The following is a 22777-nucleotide window of genomic DNA, read 5'->3' on the forward strand; positions in this document are numbered from 1 at the left end:
ACGGAAGCCACCTACTGACGCGCAGGGGTACTGCTAAGAAAAAATTCTCCAGGGGGTAGTTCTAATGTAAGGAATCTATAACTAACTGTCTCTTTCAGATGTCATCTTTATGTTGAATGCGCAATGAAGATATTCATTAAACTGGAGATTGTCCATCACACAATGCTGTTTTTCTTACCATAAAATAGTTAACAAAACTAACCCTGATAGCTGAGCATTTGTTAGTGGCATTTTTATCAGCAGGGAAGGTTTACTGAGTAACAAACTAAATTAGAGATTTAATAAACTGAATCAAGAAGCTGGTATTCCATAAAGCCGAACCATTCTTTGGAGAACATAGTGTTCTTTGCATTTGAATTTGTATCTTGCCTAAAACGCTTGCCAGAAAGCTTCTATGTGCTTCAAATTTCTAGTTGTTAAATTGAGACAAGAAACAGAAAAGGGCAACTGTCTGCACCTGTTCCATGCCTGGATCCTCTCCATCTACGAAAAGGTGGACCAGCCCAGCATACATCTGCACTGCAATGTCTAGGAAGTTTTCCTCTTGAATCAGGAGTCTCTGCTCAAGGAGTGGCACCAGGCTGTAATGAAAGAGTAGCAGTAAACAATTTGAGTGCATTGTGCGAGTGGACAAGAGACACAATGTATTTAAAATCCTTAAACTAGCATAGCACGAGCAACTAAAGGACAGTGCCCTCTAAAAAATAAATCTTCACCCGTACACATAACTTCCAGGTAACTTGCAACACGCACAAGTAAAAACACAGCAATAACACCAGTGGATTGGGATGGGCCAACATCCAGACAATAAGAAGAGGATGGTTACCTGTAGAATGCGACTGGCAGCATCCTGAGATGGTGTTCAGAGGCTGTTCTGAGTAAGATGTGGTGTGATCCCTGCTCTGTAGTGGGGAAAAACAAAGGCAAGTAATGACTAATGACCTGCTGCAAGAGCTAAGAAAGAATGTGTGTTGCTGCATGGTCAGGGGGGCTACCAAGATATGAACCTACCTTTCTCTGATGAATGGAAGAGATGCAACCAGCGTATACCCCTCTCCTCTAAACAACCAAGTATCTCCTGACTCAGGTTTAAGCACTTCTGGAATTCTGTTCCTTCCTTACAATTCCAAGGTGTGGCAGAAAAGAGAAGAGAAAGATAATAAAACATGTTGGCGGTGTGACAGCAAGGGTAGAATAATCCAAACACTTGCAAATCTAACTTACCAGGGTAGCAAACTGTTATAATAGTTACATTCTTTTCTTTTTTTTATTGCCAGCATATGCCACAAAAATAAGGGGGAAAAAGAATTCATGTTGATATTTAATCTTAACTAAAAAGATTTTAAATGAAAAAAAAAAAATTGCTTTTCAATAAAACAGTACAGGTGCCCGCAGAAAAACATGATTTTTAATAGTGTGCAGAAAAAGAACTACTACCTTTCAATTATTGCAAACTGAAGACAAAGCTTAAACACACAAGGATGACAACAAAAAAAACAAAGGAAAAAGAATGGAAAGAAAAAAGATTTGCAAAGGAATGTATTGGCCAACCAGCCCTGACAAAGAAATGGAACTTCTTTTTAGACAAATCTGCACTTACAATTAAGCGCAATAATGCCACTGTGCGAGAAAGCCATTGTCTGAGGGAAGGCTGAGAATGCTCCATGCTCTATGCTGTGGTAGGCAGAAGCGAAATAAAACAGACCAATATATGAAGAGGACTGAGCCATAGTTCCTCAATCCATGTATATATGTATGTATATATACATACATATGAAGCTGCCTCCAGGCTGGAGCTAGAAAAACATTTAATGTGTTTCAGGTAAGACAAAGCCACGTATGGCACAGATACTAGAAGCCACTATTTCCAAATGACTTTATCATGCATAATAGTCCTGCTTTTGGACAACACAAAAATATTAAGTTTCGATAACCTATACTATCCTTAAACAACATGAGTAGATCAACAAGTTGACCTACGTATGGTAATGCTCTTTCTGATGGATACTTTAAACGTTTATTCCTCACCTGTAAAATATCCCCAAGTTCCAGACTGGATCAGAAGAGCTCTTCCAGCAATGCTCCTGTGTGACAATAGGTGCTGCTTTGCAGTGACTCCATACAGTTCCTGAGGTTACAAAGTCCTGCATGCTGATGTCAGTTTCTGGTGTCTTTCTCCTTTTGCACCCTCCGAAACAGAGCATAGAACAAATTGTCTCAGACATTGTGCAGAATCCTGTCCTGGGGCCAGTTAAGATGGCAAAAAGGTCACTCCACAGTAGGGGGTGGTGAGGAATCTGAGATTAGATAGTGTATCAACTATAGAGAGCATTCCAAATGTAAGTTACTTGTTCGTCTGACGGATACATCTAACTACTTATTCCTCACCTTCAGGATAGATACCAAGGCAGTATCCCACAAGGTGGAGGGTCGGTAGACTTCACTCAGGCCACAAAACTGTGCCGGACTGAGTAGGTGAAATGCCCCCTAGCCCCGAACCCCACCCCTTCCCCTGGATTTGGCTGTTTAGGGCAGTAGTGTTTCTTGAACATTTGCACCGAAGTCCATGTTGCAGTCTGGCAGATATCAAGGACAAGCACTAGATGTTCCAATGTAGTGGTATCAAGCAACATTAGCCCTAGTGGAATGAACCCTCAGAACTTCCAGAGTTTTTTTTTAGCACAGCCTTTTTTACATTGCCTCAAAGAACCTTACAAAAAGTTGATCATCCCCCGCTGGTCCTCGGTACAGGTAATGGAAATGCCTAAAGGTCTTTTGGGGTCCAACCGATGGAGTCTCCTCTTTCGAGCGGTGAAGAAGGGCAAAAAATGCTGCGAGTGTGATGGATTGCCCAACTTAGAAAGAAGCCACGACTTTCAGCAAGAAGGCTGCCTGAGTCGTCAGCACCAATTAGTCTGGAAAAAAGGTGGTGTAGGGTGGTTACACAGATAGGACTTGGAGTTCACTCATGCGATGACCTGAAGTGATTGCAATTAAAAAGAAAGTCCTTAGGTCAGAAGACACAACGAGCAGCTGTGCACCAGCTTGATGGAGTACATATGAGCAACATCAAGACAAAGTTAAGGTCCCACTGTGACATCACAGACAGTTTGGAACAGAATATGTGTGTCAAAAACCTTTGGTAAACTGCATTACAACAGTTGATTTAAACAGGTACGGTTGGCCCAGCAACTGTAAACAGGCCAAAAGGGCTGGCAATCATCCTTTAATATTACCCACTGCAAGGCTGTGCTGGGCTAACAACAAAACAAGCACTATAACAGCCAACAGTTTGGCTTGCAAACGGTCTGTTTTATGGACTCCAAACCAGGCCACAAACTTGTACTAGTGACTTTGTAGATGAACACAGAGCAGCAACAATGATATCCGCAACCTAAGCTGATAGATTGAACACAGCCAACTGCTGCTGCTCAACCACCACACATGGAGGTGTGGATTGTGCAGGTTCTGGTGCATAACACGGCCCTGCTGCTGTGGCAAAAGATCCTCCCGGAGTGGCAACCTAAATTGGGTACAAACACAGATGCCCAGAAGCTCTGGGTCCCATACTCTTCTGGACGATTTCACAGCCACCAGGATGATTCAGAGTTGGTCTTGCCTGATCTTATTTATAACTAGGGCAGGGGAGGATGCGGCAGGAAGGTGAACAGCAGTCCTGTGTTCCACTCCAGACGTAATGCATTGTCTAGAGTTTCTGTGGGAACTCCAACATGCAAAGAACAAGTTACATACCTTCGGTAATGATCTTTCTGATGGATACTCTATTGAAATGCAGATAATTCACCTTGTGAATATTCCCCAGATGCCCAAATGGATCCAGTAACTTTAAAGCAGTACTCCTGCGCACCAGCCAGTGGCATCTTGCGGCTCCATTCCAACGAGTTAACCTTTCGGAAGGGATGACTGGAGCCACATATAAGAGCCACCCATGACTGCTGATGTCACTTTTTCTCTTAGGCTGTTTGTGCCCTCAGATGCAGAGTCTATAAGCTGATTATCATGACCAGTATGCAGTTCTCTAAATTGGGACCTTTTTAGATGAAAAAGATTTCAGTCTACAGAACAGGAAGGCAGGAACATGGGTGAGAAATCTGCAGTTAGAATATCCACCAGAAAAATCGCTACCAAAGGTAAGTAACTTGTTCTTCTGATAGACCGTTCTAACAATAGTGAAAAAAGCAGAAAGAACCAATAAAGTGCCTTAAACAGTGCCCAAAGCGAATCCTTAATGGGCCATGGATGAACAAACAACAAAACTTCTGATAACTTTGCTTGCAGTGAGTCAATTTGTAGAGTGCCACACCAATCCAAAAATGTGTTGCAACTACTGGCATACACTGATTTTGTGGAAGGACGCCTTGCTGCCGGGATGACAAAAAACAACTTTAGGGGAAAAGTTGAAGGAGGTCAACAGCCACCACTCAATCGCCAAGCATGTAGATGCAAAATGTGCAGTCTGGGTGCAGTACACTAACCTGCTGCTGTAACAGAAGATACCCCCGAAGCTACAGCTTGATCAGGGGACAGAAGCTCATATCCAGGCGCTCCCAGTACCACACTCTTCTGGCCCTATCTGATGTCAATAGATTGACTTGGGCCTGTTGTTCTCAATCTTCATTTGTATTTGGGGCATTAGAGACAGAGGCAGGAAGGCATACAGGAGTTATGAGCTACAGTCTGGACAGATTGCATCTTGGGGAAGAGACACCTTAGAACAGTGAAACTCAAAAGTACGGCCCGGGGGCTGCATACAGACCTCCTGGCCTTTACATGTGCCCCCCTTGTCAATAGCGGCACTCGGCTGCTGTTTACTCAACTCAGCACTAATATTAAAAGAAGTTAAATGGCGTCGGTCGACGCTACGTTTGTCGCTGGCGTCCTGATCGCCGGAATGATGATGCGGTATTTACTTAGACGCCGCCCCTGCGCGCTGACGTCAGACATTCCACGCCAGAAGCGCAGAGCCATGCAAGAAACTAACCACTGGTGCACAAAACTAGGGCCCTGAAAGGAAGTCCCTTACCAAAGAAGTCAGTTCACAGAATGAAGAGGATGGGTGGGGCAATAAGGAATCCATAACTAATATATGTCTCCCACAGATATATCTTTACCAAAGGTAAGTAACTTGTTCATCTGAAAGAGACTATTAGTTATGGATTTCTTACCTTACAATAGATACCCCAGCAATCGCAACCCTGGAGGTGGGTCTGCAAACTAAGTTCACACCAGAAAGTCCTGGAGAACTGAACGGCCAAAGAAGAAGTCTCTCCAGACTTGGCTGTCCAGGCAGTAATGTTTGGTAAACGTGTGCAATGAAGCCCACGTGGCTGCCTGGCAGATATCATGAAGGGGACTCAATAACCCAAAGCAGTAGTGGCTGCCGTCGCCCTGGTGGAATGGACACGCAGCCACAGCGGAGGTTCCTTTTTCGCTAAGGAATAACACATTTTGATGCAAGGAACGACCCATCAAAAATGTTCTGCTTTTGCACGGCCCGACCTCTCTTGGCGCCCACATAGCCAACAAAGAGCTGATCATCCACCCGGAATTATTTTGTTGGATCCAGATAGAATGAAAGCGCACGTTTTGGATCCAGACAGAAGGATGTGGGGGCAGAAAGAAGGTGGGCAAAGTGATGGTCTGTCCTATAAGGAAAGAGGTAATCACTTTGGGAAGAAAAGAAGGTCGAGCTCGTAGGGTTAGTGAGCCTGAAGCTCACTCACCCTACGAGCAGAGGTGATGGCAACCAAAAAGGCAGTGTTGAATGTCAAAAGTCTGGGAGGACAGTTATGTAGCGGCTCGAAAGGAGAGCACATAAGGTAAGTCAAGTCCCACTGGGGTATTACGAAAGGAATAGGAGGAAACGTGAGTAATGCTCAAGTTCAAGTTCGAGAATTTGTATAGCGCACTACTCACCCAGAGGGTCTCAAGGCGCTTGAGGGAGGGTGGTACTTTACTTATCGAATATCCAAGTTTTTAGTTGCTTTCTGAAGGAGAGGTGGTTCTGTGTAAGGCGGAGGTGGGTGGGGAGGGAATTCCAAGTCTTGGCCGCTAAGTAGGAGCAGGATCTTCCACCCATGGTGGATCTATGGATGCGCGGAATTGCGGCGAGGGCTTGGTTGGACGATCGTAGTTGGCGGGTGGGGGTGTAGAAGGACAGTCGCGTGTTGAGGCATTCGGGACCTAGGTCATAGAGGGCTTTGTGTGCGTGGGTGAGGAGACGGAACGTTATTCTCTTGTTGACGGGGAGCCAGTGGAGGTCTTTCAGGTGACTGGCAATGTGAGCTTGACGGGGGATGTCCAGTATGAGTCTGGCTGAGGCGTTTTGGATGCGTTGGAGTTTTTTCTGTAGTTTGGCTGTGGTTCCGGCGTAAAGGGTGTTTCCGTAATCCAGTCGGCTTGTGACCAGTGCGTGGGTGACCGTCTTTCTTGTTTCGGTGGGGATCTAGCGGAAGATTTTTTTGAGCATGTGTAGGATGTTGAAGCATGATGATGAGACGGCGTTGACTTGTCTGGTCATCGAGAGGGAGGAGTCCAGGATGAAGCCCAGGTTACGTGCGTGGTCCGTAGGTATGGGTGCGGTTCCCAGGGCCGGTGGCCACCATGAGTTGTCCCAGGCAGCGGGGGATGAGCCTAAGATGAGGACTTCCGTTTTGTCCGAGTTCAGTTTTAAATGGCTGTTCTTCATCCACGCGGCTACTTCTTTCATTCCTTCGTGTAAGTTGGTTTTGGCGGTGTTTGGGTCTTTGGTGAGGGAGAGGATCAGCTGGGTGTCGTCTGCGTAAGAGATGATGTTGAGGTTGTGTTGGCGTGCGATGGATGCGAGGGGACTCATGTAAATGTTGAAGAGGGTGGGACTGAGTGATGATCCTTGTGGTACGCCGCAGATGACTTCGGTGGCCTCTGATCTAAAAGGGGGGAGGCGGACTCTCTGGGTTCTTCCGGCGAGGAACGAGATGATCCAGTCCAATGCTTTTCCTTGTATTCCGACGTTGTGAAGGCGTTGTATGAGGGTGCTATGACAGACTGTGTCGAAGGCTGCGGAGAGGTCAAGTAGGATGAGGGCAACTGTTTCTCCGTTGTCCAGTAGAGTTCGAATGTCGTCTGTTGCTGCGATGAGGGCGGTTTCGGTGCTGTGTTTGGCTCGGAAGCCGGACTGTGAGGGGTCGAGGGATTTGTTGGATTCGAGGAAGGCGGCGAGCTGACTGTTGACGGTTTTCTCAATGACTTTGGCAGGGAATGGGAGGAGCGAAATGGGGCGGTAGTTCTTAAGTTCAGTGGGGTCCGCTGTGTTTTTTATTTTTAGAAGGGCGCTGAGTTCGGCATGTTTCCAGCTTTCCGGGACGGTAGCGGAGTTGAAGGAGCAGTTGATGACGTCACGGAGATGGGGTGCGATAATGGAGTTTGCTTTGTTGAAAATGTGGTGGGGGCATGGGTCAGTTGGCGATCCCGAGTTGATGGAGTTCATCAGGCGGATGGTGTCTTCAGTGGTGATTGGGTTCCAGTCGCAAAGGATGTTAGAGGGTGGTTTAGGTTCGGAGGTGGGTGGAGTGGACTGGTCTTCGGATTGGTTTCCAAAGCTGTTGTGTATGTCAGCGATTTTGTTGTGGAAGAATGAGGCTAGGGAGTTGCAGAGGTCTTGGGAGGGAGTGATGTCGTTGGTGCCGGCGGTAGGGTTGGTGAATTCTTTGACGATGTTGAATAGTTCCTTGCTGTTTTGGGCGTTGTTGTCAAGGCAATCCTTGAATGCTGATTTCTTGGTGGATCGGATCAGTTGGTGGTGTTTGCGGGTGGCGTTCTTGAAGGTGGTCAGGTTGTCAGTGGTAGGGTTTTTTCTCCAGGCTTTCTCGAGGGTACGACAGAACTTCTTGGATTTCAACCACTTCCATGCTGATGACGAGCTCAGCTCGTCATGGAGTGCCCATTGATTTCAATGGAAATTACATTAAATGTCCAGGCACTGGCTTAGCATCCAAGTGGTTAAGGTCATCGTTGAACCAGGGGGCTTTTTTGCTACCTTGCTTGATTTGATGGTTTTTCAAGGGTGCTAGTTCGTCGGCGCTGTGGGTGATCCATTGTGTGAGGTTGGTGGCTGCTTGGTTTGGGTCCGATGATTTGGCGGGGGGGTGTTTTGGTGAAGCGATGTGAAGAGCTGGTCTGTGGTAATTTTGTTCCACTTTCTTCGGGGAATAGGTTGTGGGTCGAGGTCTTTTTGTAGTTGAAATGAACGCAGCTGTGGTCAGTCCAGTGGAGAGCTGTGGTGTGATTGAAGGAGATGTGCTTGCTGGAGGTGAAGATTGGGTCGAGCGTGTGTCCGGCATAGTGGGTGGGGGTGTCAACAAGTTGTTTGAGTCCGAGATTGGCGAGGTTGTCTAGAAGGGTGGTGGTGTTGCTGTCGTTGTTCTTTTCCAGGTGGAAGTTGAGGTCTCCCAGTAGAATGTAGTCCTCGGAGGGGAGAGCGTGTGGGCTGATGAATTCAGTGATGTCTTCGCTGAATTGTGTGCGGGGTCCTGGTGGCCTGTAGATGAGGGTGCCTCTGAGTGTGGTCTTGGGGTCGGTGCGGATCTGGAAGTGAAGGTGTTCGGCGGCTGCGAGGTCATCGTCGGAACTGGTTGTGATGCGGATGGTGTTCTTATGGACAATGGCGATGCCTCCTCCTGTTTGGTTGATGCGGTCCTTTCGGATGATCTTGTAGCCGTCAGGGATGGCTATGGCGATGTCGGGTGCAGATGGAGGTGAAGATTGGGTCGAGTGTGTGTCCGGCATAGTGGGTGGTGGTATTGACAAGTTGTTCGAGTCCGAGGTTGGCCAGGTTGTCCAGAAGGGTGGTAGTGTTGCTGTCGTTTTTCTTTTCCAGGTGGAAGTTTAGGTCTCCCAGTAGAATGTAGTCCTCGGAGGGGAGGGCGTGTGGGCTGATGAAGTCGGTCATGTCTTCGCTGAATTGTGTGCGGGGTCCTGGTGGTCTGTAGATGAGGGTGCCTCTGAGTGTGGTCTTGGGGTCGGTGTGGATCTGGAAGTGAAGGTGTTCGGCGGTTGTGAGGTAATCGTCGGAGCTGGTCGTGATGTGGATGGTGTTCTTATGTACGATGGCGATGCCTCCTCCTGTTTGGTTGGTTCGGTCCTTTCGGATGATCTTGTAGCCGTCCGGGATGGCTATGGCGATGTCGGGCGCTGATGAGGCATTCATCCAGGTTTCTGTAAGGAAGGCGACATCCGGCGATGTAGTGCCGAGTAGGTTCCAGAGTTCAACGGCGTGTTTGTGGACCGAGCGGGTGTTGAGCAGGATGCACTTTAGGTGGTTGGTGTCGGAGCTCTGTTTGGAGTTTGTGAATTTGGTGTGAGTTCTGATGCAGTCGAACTTGCAGGAGTGGCAGGTGAAGGGTCCATGGGTGTGTCCTGGGACGGCTTGGTAGCAGATGGGTGGGCGGCCGGGGTTAAGGGCTGAGAGGGTTGCGGCGTCGTACGTAATGCGGGCGGAGTGGATTTTGCGGGGGCCAGGGGGTTTGGCGCTGGGCGCGGTCCAGGCGCGGACGGGCGCAGACGGGCTTACCTTTGGCGCACCTTCGGCGCGCATAGGGCGCGTCCGCTACGCGTGAACGCTGCGCGCAAAAGCATCTGTCATATGTGGATAGTGGAGTGGGGATGGGCGAGGGAGGAGCAGCTGGGAGGCGGGAGCGGGGTGGAGAGCCGGGCAGGGAGGCACAAACAACAAACAACAAAATGGCAGCAAGCCAAAAGCTAAACTGGATTGGGGCACAACCTTAGTGAGCGCTATGTAGTGGGCAGTGGCACCGGCACAATCAGGCACAAAAGATTTATACAGGCAAAGGCGGCAAGCGCTACGATACAAAAATTTACAGCAAGTAGGCACTAATGATTGCAGGAGCAAAGCGAGCTTTCAAAGACCAATCTGAGCAAAGCGAGCTTTCAAAGACCAATCTGAACAATGCGAGCTTTTAAAGAGCAAACTGAGCAATGCGAGCTTTTAAAGAGCAATCTGGTAGTAAAGCGCTACGATACCACAGGGAGCAGCGTAAGGAGCGACCGCTTCTGAAGGCTTCAGGACGCTCCTAAGGAAACGATTTACAATAGGGGAAAAAGAGAAGGTTGATCAGGAAGGTGAAGAAAGGCCGAAATGGCAGAAAGATAGCCTTTTAGAGTGCCTAGAGCAGAACCCTGCTGGGCCAAAGAAAGAATGAAGAGGAGAACCTCTGAAAGATGGGCAGAAAGGGGATCCACAGCCTTTGCTGTGCACCATGCCACAAATTTGCTCCATCTACAGGCGTATACCGTTTTGGTGGAGGGGTGCCTGGCTGCCAAGATAAAGTTACAGACTTCGGGAGGAAGGTCGAAAGCTGTCAACTGTCATCGCTCAATCTCCACGCAAGGAAGTGGAGGCTGGACAGGTTTGGGTGGAGGACTGCTCACTGCTGCTGCTACAGAAGACCCTCCCAAAGGGGCAGTCTGATCGGAGGATCGATGGCCATGTTCCAGAGCTCGGGATATCAGGCTCTTTGTACCCAGTCACGCTTGATCTTCTTCAGCACCCTGGGCAGAAGTGGTGTAGTCGGAAAGGCATATAGTGGACCGCAACTGCACGAGTGCCGCCTTGGAATTTCCAATGAGCAGAACTACTGACATTGTGTGTTCTCTTCGGGGGCCAACAGATCTAACCAAGGCTCTCCCTTCTGCTTAAGGAGACCTTGCACCACCTCTGAGTGAAGACGCCATTCGTGATCTATCATGCACCAGTGGCTGAGTTTGTTGTCCTGACGTTCAGGGAACCTGCCAGGTGTTGCCGCTTCCTTCTCCTTCCGGAGAAAGCGGTTGAGGCCCCTGAGGTTTAAGATAGGACGCAGGCCTTTGTCCTTCTTGGGTACCAGAAAGTAGCGGGAGTAACAACCACGACCTACTTCTGTCACAGGGAACCTTTCGATAGCTCCCTTGGCCAAGAGGGCTGCATCTTCCTTGTGAAGAAGGGTCAAGTGATCATCTGACATGCAATGGAGTGCTGGTGGCATGGAAGGAGAGTTAGTCTTGAAGGGGAGGGAGTAGCCCCTTTGGACTATCTGTAAAACCCAAATGTCCGACGTGATGTTTTGCCAGTGGGAGAGGTGATAGTGAATCCTGCCGCCCACTGGCCTCTGGTGGGCGTGAAGCACAAGTTACTACTTGTGTAACGATATATCTGTAAGAGACATTAGTTAGTGATAGATTCCTTACCTTAGAATATCCCCAGGCGTCAGACTGGATCCGGAAATTTTTTGCGTAGCAGTACCCTTGCGCGTCGGTAGGCGTCGTCTGCGGCTCCGCGTCCGTCATCGGCGCCGTGATGATGTCGTCGGAGTACTTAGATGCCGCCTCCGCGTGCTGACGTCAGTTCTTATACACAGCTTTTTCGAGCCAGAAGCGCTGAGCCATGTAAAAAACCAACACTGGTGCCATTGAAACTAGGGCCCTGAAAGGGGATAACCCTAACCCTAGATATCGGTTTGCAGAACGGGGGGGATGGGTGGGTCGGTAAGGAATCTATCACTAACTAATGTCTCTTACAGATATATCGTTACACAAGTAGTAACTTGTGCATCTGAAAGAGACACGTTAGTGATAGATTCCTTACCTTAGAATAGATACCCCAGCAATACCAACCCCGGTGGTGGGTCTGCGAACCAATAATCACACCAGAAAGTCCTGGAGGACAGAACGGCCAAAGAAGCCATCCCTCCGGACTTGGCTGTCGAGGCAGTAGTGTCTTGCAAACGTGTGCAGCGAGGCCCACGTAGCTGCCTGACAGATGTCTTGTAAGGGCACTCCCCGGCCCAGGGCAGTTGTAGTCGCCGTGGCTCGGGTGGAATGAGCCCGCAATCCAACAGGGGGCTCCTTTTTAGCCAAGGAGTAACATGCCTGGATACACAAGATGATCCACCAGGAGATGGTCCTCTTGTGCACCGCTTTCCCCTTCTTGGCGCCCACGTAACCAACAAAGAGTTGGTCATCCACCCGGAACTGGCGTGTGCGATCCAAATAGAACGAGAGCGCACGTTTTGGGTCCAGACGGTGGAGCCGCTCTTCCTCTTTAGAGGGATGCGGTGGCGGAAAGAAGGTGGACAAGGTGATAGACTGCCCGATGTGGAAGGCCGTGACAACCTTGGACAGGAAAGATGGCTTAGTACGCAACACAACTTTGTCCGGATGGACAGAAAGGAAAGGAGGAGTACAAGAAAGGGCCTGGAGCTCACTCACTCTCCTGGCAGAGGTGATGGCAACCAGGAAAGCAGTCTTCAAAGTAAGAAGGCGGAGAGGACAGTTGTGAAGTGGCTCAAAGGGAGCGCACATCAGAAATGTAAGAACCAGGTTCAAGTCCCACTGAGGCATCACAAACGGAACAGGAGGGAACGTGTGTGTGATGCCCTTCAGAAAGCGATTTACAATAGGGGACTTGAACAAAGAAGGTTGATCAGGCATCCTTAGAAAGGCTGAAAGTGCAGAAAGGTAGCCCTTGATAGTGCCCAGAGCAGAGCCCTGCTGGGCAAGAGAAAGAAGGAAGATAAGAACCTCAGAGAGAGGGGCAGCAAGAGGATCCACAGCCTTTGCTGTGCACCATGCCACAAATCTGTTCCACCTGCAGGCGTATACGGACTTTGTGGAGGGACGCCTGGCTGCCAGAATGACGTTACAGACTTCAGGAGGCAAGTCAAATGGCCTCAACTGTCGCCGCTCAATCTCCAAGCATGGAGGTGGAGACTGGACAGGTTCGGGTGGAGGACCGTCCCCTGCTGCTGCGACAGAAGGTCCTCCTGAAGAGGCAGACGAACCGGGGGATCGACTGACATACTGAGTAGCTCTGGATACCAGTACCTTCGTGCCCAGTCCGGAGCCACAAGGATGACTTGTGCCCGGTCGCGCTTGATCTTCTTCAGCACTCTGGGCAGAAGTGGTATAGGCGGAAAGGCGTACAACAGACCGCAACTCCACTCACGACGAAAAGCGTCTCCGAGCGAGTGCCGCCTTGGAAATTCCAACTCGCAGAACAGATGACATTGCGCGTTCTCTTCGGTGGCGAATAGATCTAACCAAGGCTCTCCCCATCGCTGAAAGAGGCCTTGCGCCACGTCCGAGTTCAGATGCCATTCGTGATCCATCATGCACCGACGGCTGAGCTCGTCCGCCCTGGCGTTCAGGGAACCTGCCAGGTGTTGAGCCACCAGGGTCACGCCCTGGCGTTCCAGCCACTGCCAGAGACGCAGAGCCTCCTGGCAAAGGGTCCACGACCCCACCCCGCCCTGTTTGTTGCAGTACCACATGGCGGTGGTGGTGTCCGTGAACACCTGCACTACACTCCCCGGACAGAGGGGAGGAATGCTTTCAGTGCTAGACGAATTGCCGGCAACTCCAAAAGGTTGATGTGGAGCCGGGCCCCCGCCGGAGACCAGAGGCCTCTGATCTCCGCCTCTCCCATGTGGCCTCCCCAGCCCTGGAGGGACGCATCCGTCACGACTACGTGCTCCGGTTGGGGAAGGGAGAGGGATCTACCGCTGACCCAATCGCGGTCCGTGAGCCACCACTGCAGTTGTCTCGCAGTGCCCTCCGAGATCAGGACGTGGTCGGACAGGTTGCCCTGATGCTGGGCCCACTGAAACTTCAGGTCCCACTGCAGAGCCCGCATCCGCCGCCTGGCGTGATGCACCAGTAGGATGCAGGAGGCCATCAGCCCCAGAAGCCGCAGCGTCAACCTGACCGAGACCCGGGATAAAGGCTGAAAGAGTGGAATGAGAGCTTGAATATCCCGGACCCGCTGTTCGGGAGGATAAACCCGAAACTGCGCTGAGTCCAGAACCGCTCCGATGAAGAGGAGCTTCTGAGAGGGGCACAGGTGTGACTTCGGCACATTGAGGGAGAACCCCAGCTGGTGCAGGAGGTCTGCCGTTGTCTGGAGTTGGCTGACGACTGTTTGGGGCGAGCCCGCCTTTAACAACCAGTCGTCGAGGTAAGGGAAGACTGAAACCCCTAACCTGCGCAGATGAGCTGCGACCACCGCCATCACCTTTGTGAACACCCGTGGGGCGCTGGTAAGGCCGAAGGGGAGCACGGTAAACTGAAAGTGCTCTTGGCCAACCGTGAACCGCAGGTAGCGCCGGTGGGCCGGTAGGACGGGGATGTGGAAATAAGCGTCCTGCAAGTTCAACGCTACCATCCAGTCTCCTGGGTCCAGGGCTGCTAAGACCTGAGCCAGTGTCAGCATTTCGAACTTCTCCTTCCGGAGGAAGCCGTTGACGTTCCTTAGGTCCAAGATAGGGCGTAGGCCCCCTTTGCCCTTCTTGGGTACCAGAAAGTAGTGGGAGTAGCAACCACACCCTACTTCTGGCCCAGGAACGCGCTCAATGGCCCCCTTGGCCAAGAGGGCCGTAACTTCCTCCTGCAGAAGCCGCAAATGATCCCCCGATACTCAGTGGTACTGCGGTGGCATGGCTGGAGGGGTCGCCTCGAAGGGGAGGGAGTAGCCTCTTCGGATGATTTGCAGCACCCACCTGTCCGAAGTGACAGTGCGCCAGTGGAGGAGGTGATGGCGAACCCTGCCCCCCACTGGCGTCACATGGGCCTGAAAGCATGGACTAGGAGGGTTTTGAGGCGGATGCTGCGGGGGAAGGTGTGGACTGACCTCGCCGTTGTCCCCGGCCGCCTCCACAGCGGTTTCCACAGCCGCCACCGCGTTGGGTATTACCCTGCGGAGCGTGGCTGGCAGCACGTGTGGGTACACCCCTTCCGTGGCCACGAAAGGAGTGAAAGGCAGCCGATTGCTGGCACGGGGCCGAGAGGCCCAAGGACTTGGCCGTAGCCCTGGAGTCCTTAAAGCGCTCAAGCGCATGGTCTGCCTTGTCGCCAAAAAGGCGACGGCCATCAAACGGCATGGCCATCAGTGTGTTTTGGACATCGGCCGAAAAGTTGACGGACCTCAACCAGGCGTGACCTCTGACCGCCACTGTCGTTGCCATCGCTCTACCTAGTGAGTCGGTGGTATCCAGCCCACACCGGATAGAATATCTGGCTGCATCCCGGCCCTCCACAAGGGCTTGGCCGAGTTTGGCCCGTACCTCCAACGGACACTCTGGCAGCACTTCCGCAACCGTATCCCACAGAGAGTGGGTGTAGCGGCCCAAGAGGCATGCTGTGTTGGAAGACCGCAGTCCCAGACTAAGGGAGGCGAAGATCTTTTTGCCGTACTGCTCATACCTCTTGGATTCCCTGTCCGGCGGAGCCGACGGGAATGCGTTCTGGGAATTGGAGGCCTGGATAACCAGGCTCTCGGGGTGGGGTGGGTGGACAGGAAACATGGGTCACCCGGAGCCGGGCGGTGGCGTCTGGCCACGTTCCTATCTACAGGCGAACCTGTAGCGGGCTTGGACCAAGTGCCCAAAAGAACGTCGGTCAAGGCCTCGTTAAACGGCAGCAGAGGCTCAGCTGAGCATGACTGCGGCTTAAGGACCTCAGTGAGGAGGTTAGTCCTCACGGCCGCGACGGGGAGCTCAAGGCCCAAGGCCTTGGCTGCCCTCATTAACACCACACTATAGGTTGCCCCCTCCTCCGTAGCCACGGTAGGAGGTGAGACAAAGCCAGTGTCCGGCGAAGTGTCCAGACCACTGGCATCCCCAAGTTCACCTGTCCAGTCCTCCTGGGACTGACATTCACGTGTCAGAGGGTCTTCAGACCCCTCCCAATACTCCTCATCACCCATCTCCTGATACTCAGGGTCAGAAAATGATGGGGCCGGTTCATGGAAAGTAAACTCTCCGAACGGCGTCTGAAGCGGCGCCGCTTCGGTGCCAGAACCGGGTCGAGGGAGGCATCGGGGACGGCGCCGCCCGAGTGCGGCGCCGGGGGTGACACCTGGGGGGTCGGCGCCGGAGAGGTCGTCAAGTCCACCGGCGGCGACCCGGATCCGGATCCAGTGGGGCCCTGCGGCGCCGGCGGCGTCTGAGCCGAAGCACCCAACGGCGTCGGGACCGAAGCCCCCGACCCGCTAGGCCCCCCAGACGGGTCGGCTGGGCCCGGAGGCGCCGCGGGGCCCGTCGGAGGAGAGAGGGACCTCATGGCCATTAGGAAACGCTCGATCTCCTCCGGCGTCGCGTTAGGCCCAGGGACCGGAGGGTATGAGGCCGGACGCGTCGCCTGCGACTCCGACGGAGCCGCGTGGGCGGTGTCACCAGAACCCCCGGTCGCGTCGTGCGAGCGTCGGGGGGAGTCAGAAGAGCGATGACGTCTCTTCGACTTCTTGTGTCGACTCCCGGAGCTCCGATGGCTCCTCTCCGGCGACCGGTCCCTCGACCTCCGTGCGGACCGGGACCGTTCTCGGCGCGGGGCCGACTGCCGGAGTTCGAGCCGCTTACGGACCGCTCCCGCCTAGCTTTCGAAGTCAGAGCCCGACAGTCGGAGCAAGTCTTGTCGTCGTGATCGACGCCGAGGCAGTGGAGACACCGACAGTGAGGGTCGGTGACCGACATCAGTCGGTCGCACTCCTCACAGGGCTTGAAACCTGGCATCCCTACCGGCACCGTTCGGAGTCGAAGACTTCGAAAAAGGATGATCAAAAGATCAAAAAAGGTTAGTCAAAAAGTGACTAAGGTACCACTTTTTCCGGATCTGCGCTGCTGGCGCGGAAAAAAGAAGAACTGACGTCAGCACGCGGAGGCGGCGTCTAAGTACTCCGACGACGTCATAACGGCGCCCACGACGCCGACGACGGACACGGAGCCGCAGACGACGCCTACCGACGCGCAAGGGTACTGCTACGCAAAAAAATTCCGGATCCAGTCTGACGCCTGGGGATATTCTAAGGTAAGGAATCTATCACTAACGTGTCTCTTTCAGATAGGTCAGACTAGGAGGGTTTGGAGGCTGGTGGTGGTGTTATAAACCCAAATTCATGCTGTGGAACAAGCATGGCGAAGCAGAGAAAACCATTTGATGGTTCATTTATCTTATATGTAGATAATTACTGGACCTCTGAATAGGCTGTGATGGAATACTATTATCCAGATGGGTGGTAACGATTACAAACAAATAGCAATACCAATGCTCACCTCGAGTGTTTCAGACTGCAATGCATTAGGCGGTGCCAGATTTGCAGAAGTATACAGAACCCACCACTCGGCCCTCACCTTGCCCACGTTCACACAGACATGTGCGTTCCAGACCTCAAAATGTTTTCATATCTTTTCAGCATCAGCTCTGGTTCTTTCTTTGGTCCTGGTAAGGGAGTTCCTTTCTTTATTTATACCCAGAGGAATGCATATACATTCCAGGGCACAGTTTGCTAAGAGACCTGTATGATATTCAAATACCACAGAGAGTTCACTGAAATCAACTTGTGGCTTCACCTTTTTCTCAACAAAAAAACTAAATTAATTTAAGCATTGCTTGACCTTTGGATACAGGTGTGCAGAGTGTTTAGTAATCCATACACCAGTGGACCATCACAGGGACTTAGAAGAATCTAGCATTGGGTGTCATTTATGTGTTAATATGGCGTTAGGATCAGAAGACACTACAAAAAACACCAGAGTGACACCATGGAACACAAGTCCCAGTGTTGTGAAAACATGAACAATGTTTCCAGGGTCCTATCAAGGGACTAAGCTATTTACTGAATAATGCCCGGTAGAAGCAAAGGTATGATTTCAAATGACTTATAATGGCCAAAAGTGAAGTGTATAGTTAAAAAATCTTTGGAAATACAATGTGTCAACATTGTGGTAATCTGTTGAAGACGTTTAGTTTTGCACGCAGTACAGTTGAATCTCACATGTATCCATGCACCTTAAGGTAAGCATGTGTCTGCTTCCAGTTATTTGGTAATTTTATGAAACTATAACTAAAATTGTGCTAATGTGAACTTACCTTTGATGTTAATCTTGAAGAGATGAGATCCATTGTAGAAAAGAACAACAGAGGCACCAGGAGCTACAAAAAAAGCAGATAGGATACCAATCAATAACATCACCAGCTCTCCTGACAATGGTATACATGGGTCTTTTAAGGTAGCATGTCTGCAGCAATTGGTAATATCAGTCTCCTTGACATCAGATTTAAAATACAAGCCAGGGAGGGGAGTGGCCAAGATGGCGGCTTGGAAGGAGCATCTTGGTGAAGATCCTATGCCTGTGCCCTCCAAATACTGGCAACGCCATGCTAGACGAAGCCCCTTTGCCCCGAAAAGGCCCCCAGGGATCAACAACAGATGGCAGAGGCCCGCTGGTGAGCAACAAACCCCAAGCAACTTCGCATCGGCAGCCACGTGGCATATGACCAACCTCAGAGGGGAGGATGGAGGGACCCGGGGAAAGCAACAGGTGCCGCCCAGTCTTCTCAAGGGAAACTTTGTGCAATGAGGAGGCCAGGTAGGGGTTAGATAGGGACAGGGGATGGTGCTAAGGAAAGCACTTAAGGAGTCGGGAGAGGTGGGGACAGCTGTTTCCTGACTCCTACACACCACCAGCAAGAGGGGAAAAGTGCAATTAATACCACCCACCCACCCTGCGCAATTTGGGAGAGGGGTGGGAGATCATTTTGAACAGCGAATGCCATAAGAAAACAGGTTGCAGAAGTGGTGGTGGTAATTGTGGTGGGAATGTGGTAAATAAATAAATAATACCCTATTTTTGACTAGACATATATCATAACAGATAGCTCAATAAATAAGAGTCAAGATTCGAGGTAGTAGGAGTTTTGCAGGTTTAATACAGCATAAGGACAGGAACAGGACAACCTGCATGGGAATAGGATGACAGGGCCCAGCAGCTGCTGGGGCTGGATCTGGGATGAGCGCGCTGACTTTTAATAACAATACATGAGCATATATACATAACGCAAACACATAGCATTACATTGCAGTAGGCGTAGCAGTGGGTGGAGCAGAAGGCGTGACGCGTAGCAGTCGCGAAAGATAAGGGGGAAAAGTAGGTGTAACTGGGCGTATACATAGACATGTGATGCAAACGTAACGGAATATGTCATGAATGGGGCGGAAACCATGGAGGGGGCTACCTGAGGAGCCGGGACCTCTAACCTAGTGGTGCGCGCAAACTGGCAATGACGTGTTACTAGGAGAAGCTGGGGGCTATGAACTCTGTACTAGGAGCAGAGACTGAAGTCTGGAGGGTCGGAGCGACATGTACCTAAACAGTATCTAGTATCTGATGTTTAGAGAACATGTTGATATAAACTAGAAGTCAAGAGAGGAAAGGCTAACTTGATTCTAAGACTGGACCATGCATTATTCTACATGTAGTGCGTGATGAAGAATATGAAGAATATGAAATGACCATTAAATGCAGTATTTCTCTAACGTGGAGACGTGAAGGCTAGACAATGACGGAAACTATTGATGCAGTTCAGTAGCTTAGGAATGCAGAGAAGGAGGACTGAACTGATAACTGGAATCATAACATACTCTTGGCAGACTCAGAGACTGAGCCAGGCTGGGCCGGGCACTGCGAGGCAGGAAGTAAGTGAAGGGTCGAGGATACAGGTGGGGGCTGTATCGCTCCTCAGCGAGGTTTCAGGAGACAGGAGCTGAATCTGATGTCCAGGCCCTTTTGAGGCCTAGAAACGGGGACTTTATAATAGAATAACGTGCACACTGAGAAACGTGGCAACATAACTTTACATAGGCCTGACACTCATATTACTCACGAGAACTGGGAAATGACATACCAGAGGTGGACACAACTATAATTGCGTCTTGAATCGGACATGGGGAATACATATGCATATTTAATCATGCACACATAACATATGATGGATGACACGTAGGGACACAGAACATGGCAAAATTTACTTTTCCACATTCCCTCCTTGTCACTACGTTTCCATCAGGAAACATCAATATTCATGATACCATCTATCATTTCATACAGTATCATTTGCTCATCTCGAATTGTCTTGGAACGAGATTTAGAACGGGGCTTGGGACTAGGAATACAAGAGGTAGCACAAATGCCGCAAATCGCAGGGCCACATTGTATACAGAGGCAGCAGCTGAATATGATCGCTACTGCGATACCTAGAAAGGACAGGACTTTCCATCCCCAGGCGGAAATTATATTCCAGAACCAACCGGACCATGTCCAGGTGCCTGGATCTTGGTGTAACAGATGGGCAATTTTATGGAGTCTGGTTATAGCTGAATAAACAGACGGCGCGTTATTTGGAATGAAAATGCAGCAACTAGATCCGATGACTCTACAGGCCCCACCCCTATCGGCCAGTATGACGTCAAGGACGAGACGATTCTGGAGCACAACAATTCTCATAAAGGATTGCTCTTCGGTTAAGTTACCTAGAGCGGAGGCAGTCTCATCTACTACAGCTTCAAGGGTTCTTGTTAACCTACGGATTAGCTTACTATTTACAACTGTACCTAAATAAGGGAAAACACCTTTATCAATATCAATGAATTGCTCTGCAGCAGTTTCAGTATAGTCGACAATCGGGAGATTTCTCTTGTGTCTAGTATGTACTAGGTAGGAATTCCTATGGTAGTCAGGTGGGGCTAGAAAAACAGGTGGCAGTAGGAAGGCAATGTAACAGGTTCCCTCCCAATCGAGGGGCAGACGAACATATGCAGTTTGACCACAAACAAAATAAGAATGACGTGAAGCTTTAAAAATAGATTTCCCACTGTCACTATACTTGACAATAGTAGTACAATCACTATGTCCTACATGTACAGAACCATTATTACGAACACATAATTCGCCTTTGACTGGTAATACTGAAATAGCAGGTGAGTCTGGAGTAGTATCAGACTGAACATTCAGGACCATAAAATTCGACGAATAGTTACCTAAATTATACACTTCATTTTCTAGATCTAAACCTGTTCTGTGGGGGGGACCATGCTTGTCTGGGAAACATGTGCTGTTAAGAAAAGACATATCTGTTGAGGATGACGTTAACGTGGACCATGCTCCACACGAACCATTATGTGAAAATGGATAAGGAAAAAGTGGCAGAACTCCCTTCGGTGTCTGGAAAGGGGGGAGTCGACCACACACCCAACAATTAGTGGCATTGCTGGTCTGGTGCGAGTAATGTTACATGCGGACAAAGGAATTATTACGCATAGCGAGGCGGTAGGACAGTTCATGAGGGGGCAGATCACTAAACGTGTGCTCTACTGTAGCATTAGCAGACTTATTTACATGTGAAACTGGGAAACATAGGAAAAATGCATAACTGGTGCAGGAAATCATAAGGCTGGAAAACAATATGAAACATAGAAAAACGATACATCGGATAGAGTTTTGACTGACTCTCTCACTATGGGGGTCTATTTTATACATGTCAGAAACAGTCTAACCGTTTCACCTAGGGGAGGACTTAGACAATCAAACTGGCTGACTTATTTTACTAGACCGTAGCTTTTGCTTATACTCCTGCTGCGGAGTTTTCTCTAACAGGGGAGGGGTTGTGTCAATGTCATTTGCGGGACAGTCCTTAGGAACAATGTTTTGACAAGTTTTTAAATCCTGGGAAATGTTCTTGGAGACCGGCTTTAATCCGTAGAATTTCTTGACGTGCGAAAGGTGTACCCAGCCGCGGCGTCCTTCCAATTTCACGGCTGTACGGGTGGTGAGGAGGACCTGACGGGGCTCCTTCCAACGTGGCTCCAGCGGACTTGATCTGTCGAAGTTACGTACGAGGACCATTGAACCTGGAACGATTTCATGCGGGGGCACCTCAGTATTGTCTGGAAATGCGGCGGCAACCTGTGAACGACATGAGTTGAGGGCAGACATCAAGGAAGCTAGGTAATCTGTCAGCATATTACATGAAACATCAGTAATACTTCGGGGTCTAGGAGTACCCCACATGTTAGGGGGGCGGCCGAAAACGACCTCATACGGGGACAGACCTGATCTGGAATGTGCGACCATGCGCATATAAAACAAAGCAACTGGCAGAGCTACTAGCCAGTCCACACCTTTCTCTTTACATATTTTGGCAATTCGGATTTTCAGAGTCTGATTATGTCTCTCGACCAGACCAGCTGCTTCAGGATGGCGTACACAATGAAACTTCCACTGGTACCCTAACAACAGGGAAACGTGCTTCATGAGTTCAGATGAGAATGGCTGACCGTTATCAGAATATACGACTCTAGGGAGTCCATATCGAGGGAAAAATTCACGAACCAACTGCTTGGCAGTGGTCGCGGCTGTGTAATCTGGGACTGGATATGCTTCTGTCCACCTGGACAAAGCGCATACAACTACAAGGACATACTTGAAACCTCGACATCGCTCCATCTGAATATAATCCATCTGGAGGACTTCAAAAGGGTGGTCAGGAGGCTGGAAACCACCTTGTTCCACCGGGACACTTTTACCTGGATTAAACTGACAACATATCATACAGGTACGGACTTTCTGCTTGGCTGCAGCTCGTAAATGCTTGTTGAACCAAATGTTCTGGATACTGTCTAACATAGCTTTTTCTCCTAAATGTGCTGGACTATGTGCGGTATTAATAATGACTTGAACCATAGAGTCGGGGAGAAACCATGTGGCTCTACCCTTTGTTAACCATCCTTGATCTGTCTGGACCCCTCCTTGTTCGGACCATTTCTTGATTTCTTCAGGAGTAGCATGTAACTGGATATCTATGACATCCTGTGTAGGGTCCTTAACTGTCATACATGTAATCGGATCTAGAGTATGTGTCATGTTAACTGGAATGTCTGGAGTCTGTGCTGTAA

At 50.1% G+C, this 22777-nt stretch overlaps 1 protein-coding gene and 1 long non-coding RNA gene across 2 annotated transcripts in view; one reads left to right on the forward strand and one right to left on the reverse strand.

Annotated features, from left to right (window-relative positions):
• Positions 1-22777, reverse strand: part of FANCA (FA complementation group A) — a 674778-nt gene that overhangs the window by 84837 nt on the left and 567164 nt on the right. The window contains exons 38-41 of the mRNA XM_078671408.1: positions 17917-17979; positions 1012-1117; positions 827-902; positions 458-581 (exon numbers count right to left, since the gene is read on the reverse strand). Of these exons, the coding sequence (XP_078527534.1) occupies positions 458-581; positions 827-902; positions 1012-1117; positions 17917-17979 (369 nt within the window). The remainder of the gene's footprint in view (positions 1-457; positions 582-826; positions 903-1011; positions 1118-17916; positions 17980-22777) is intronic.
• Positions 1-22777, forward strand: part of LOC144799833 (uncharacterized) — a 90455-nt gene that overhangs the window by 47541 nt on the left and 20137 nt on the right. The gene's annotated exons all lie outside the window — the stretch shown is intronic.

The sequence above is a fragment of the Lissotriton helveticus genome, chromosome 12 (genome assembly GCF_964261635.1).
Source record: "Lissotriton helveticus chromosome 12, aLisHel1.1, whole genome shotgun sequence".
NCBI lineage: Eukaryota > Metazoa > Chordata > Amphibia > Caudata > Salamandridae > Lissotriton > Lissotriton helveticus.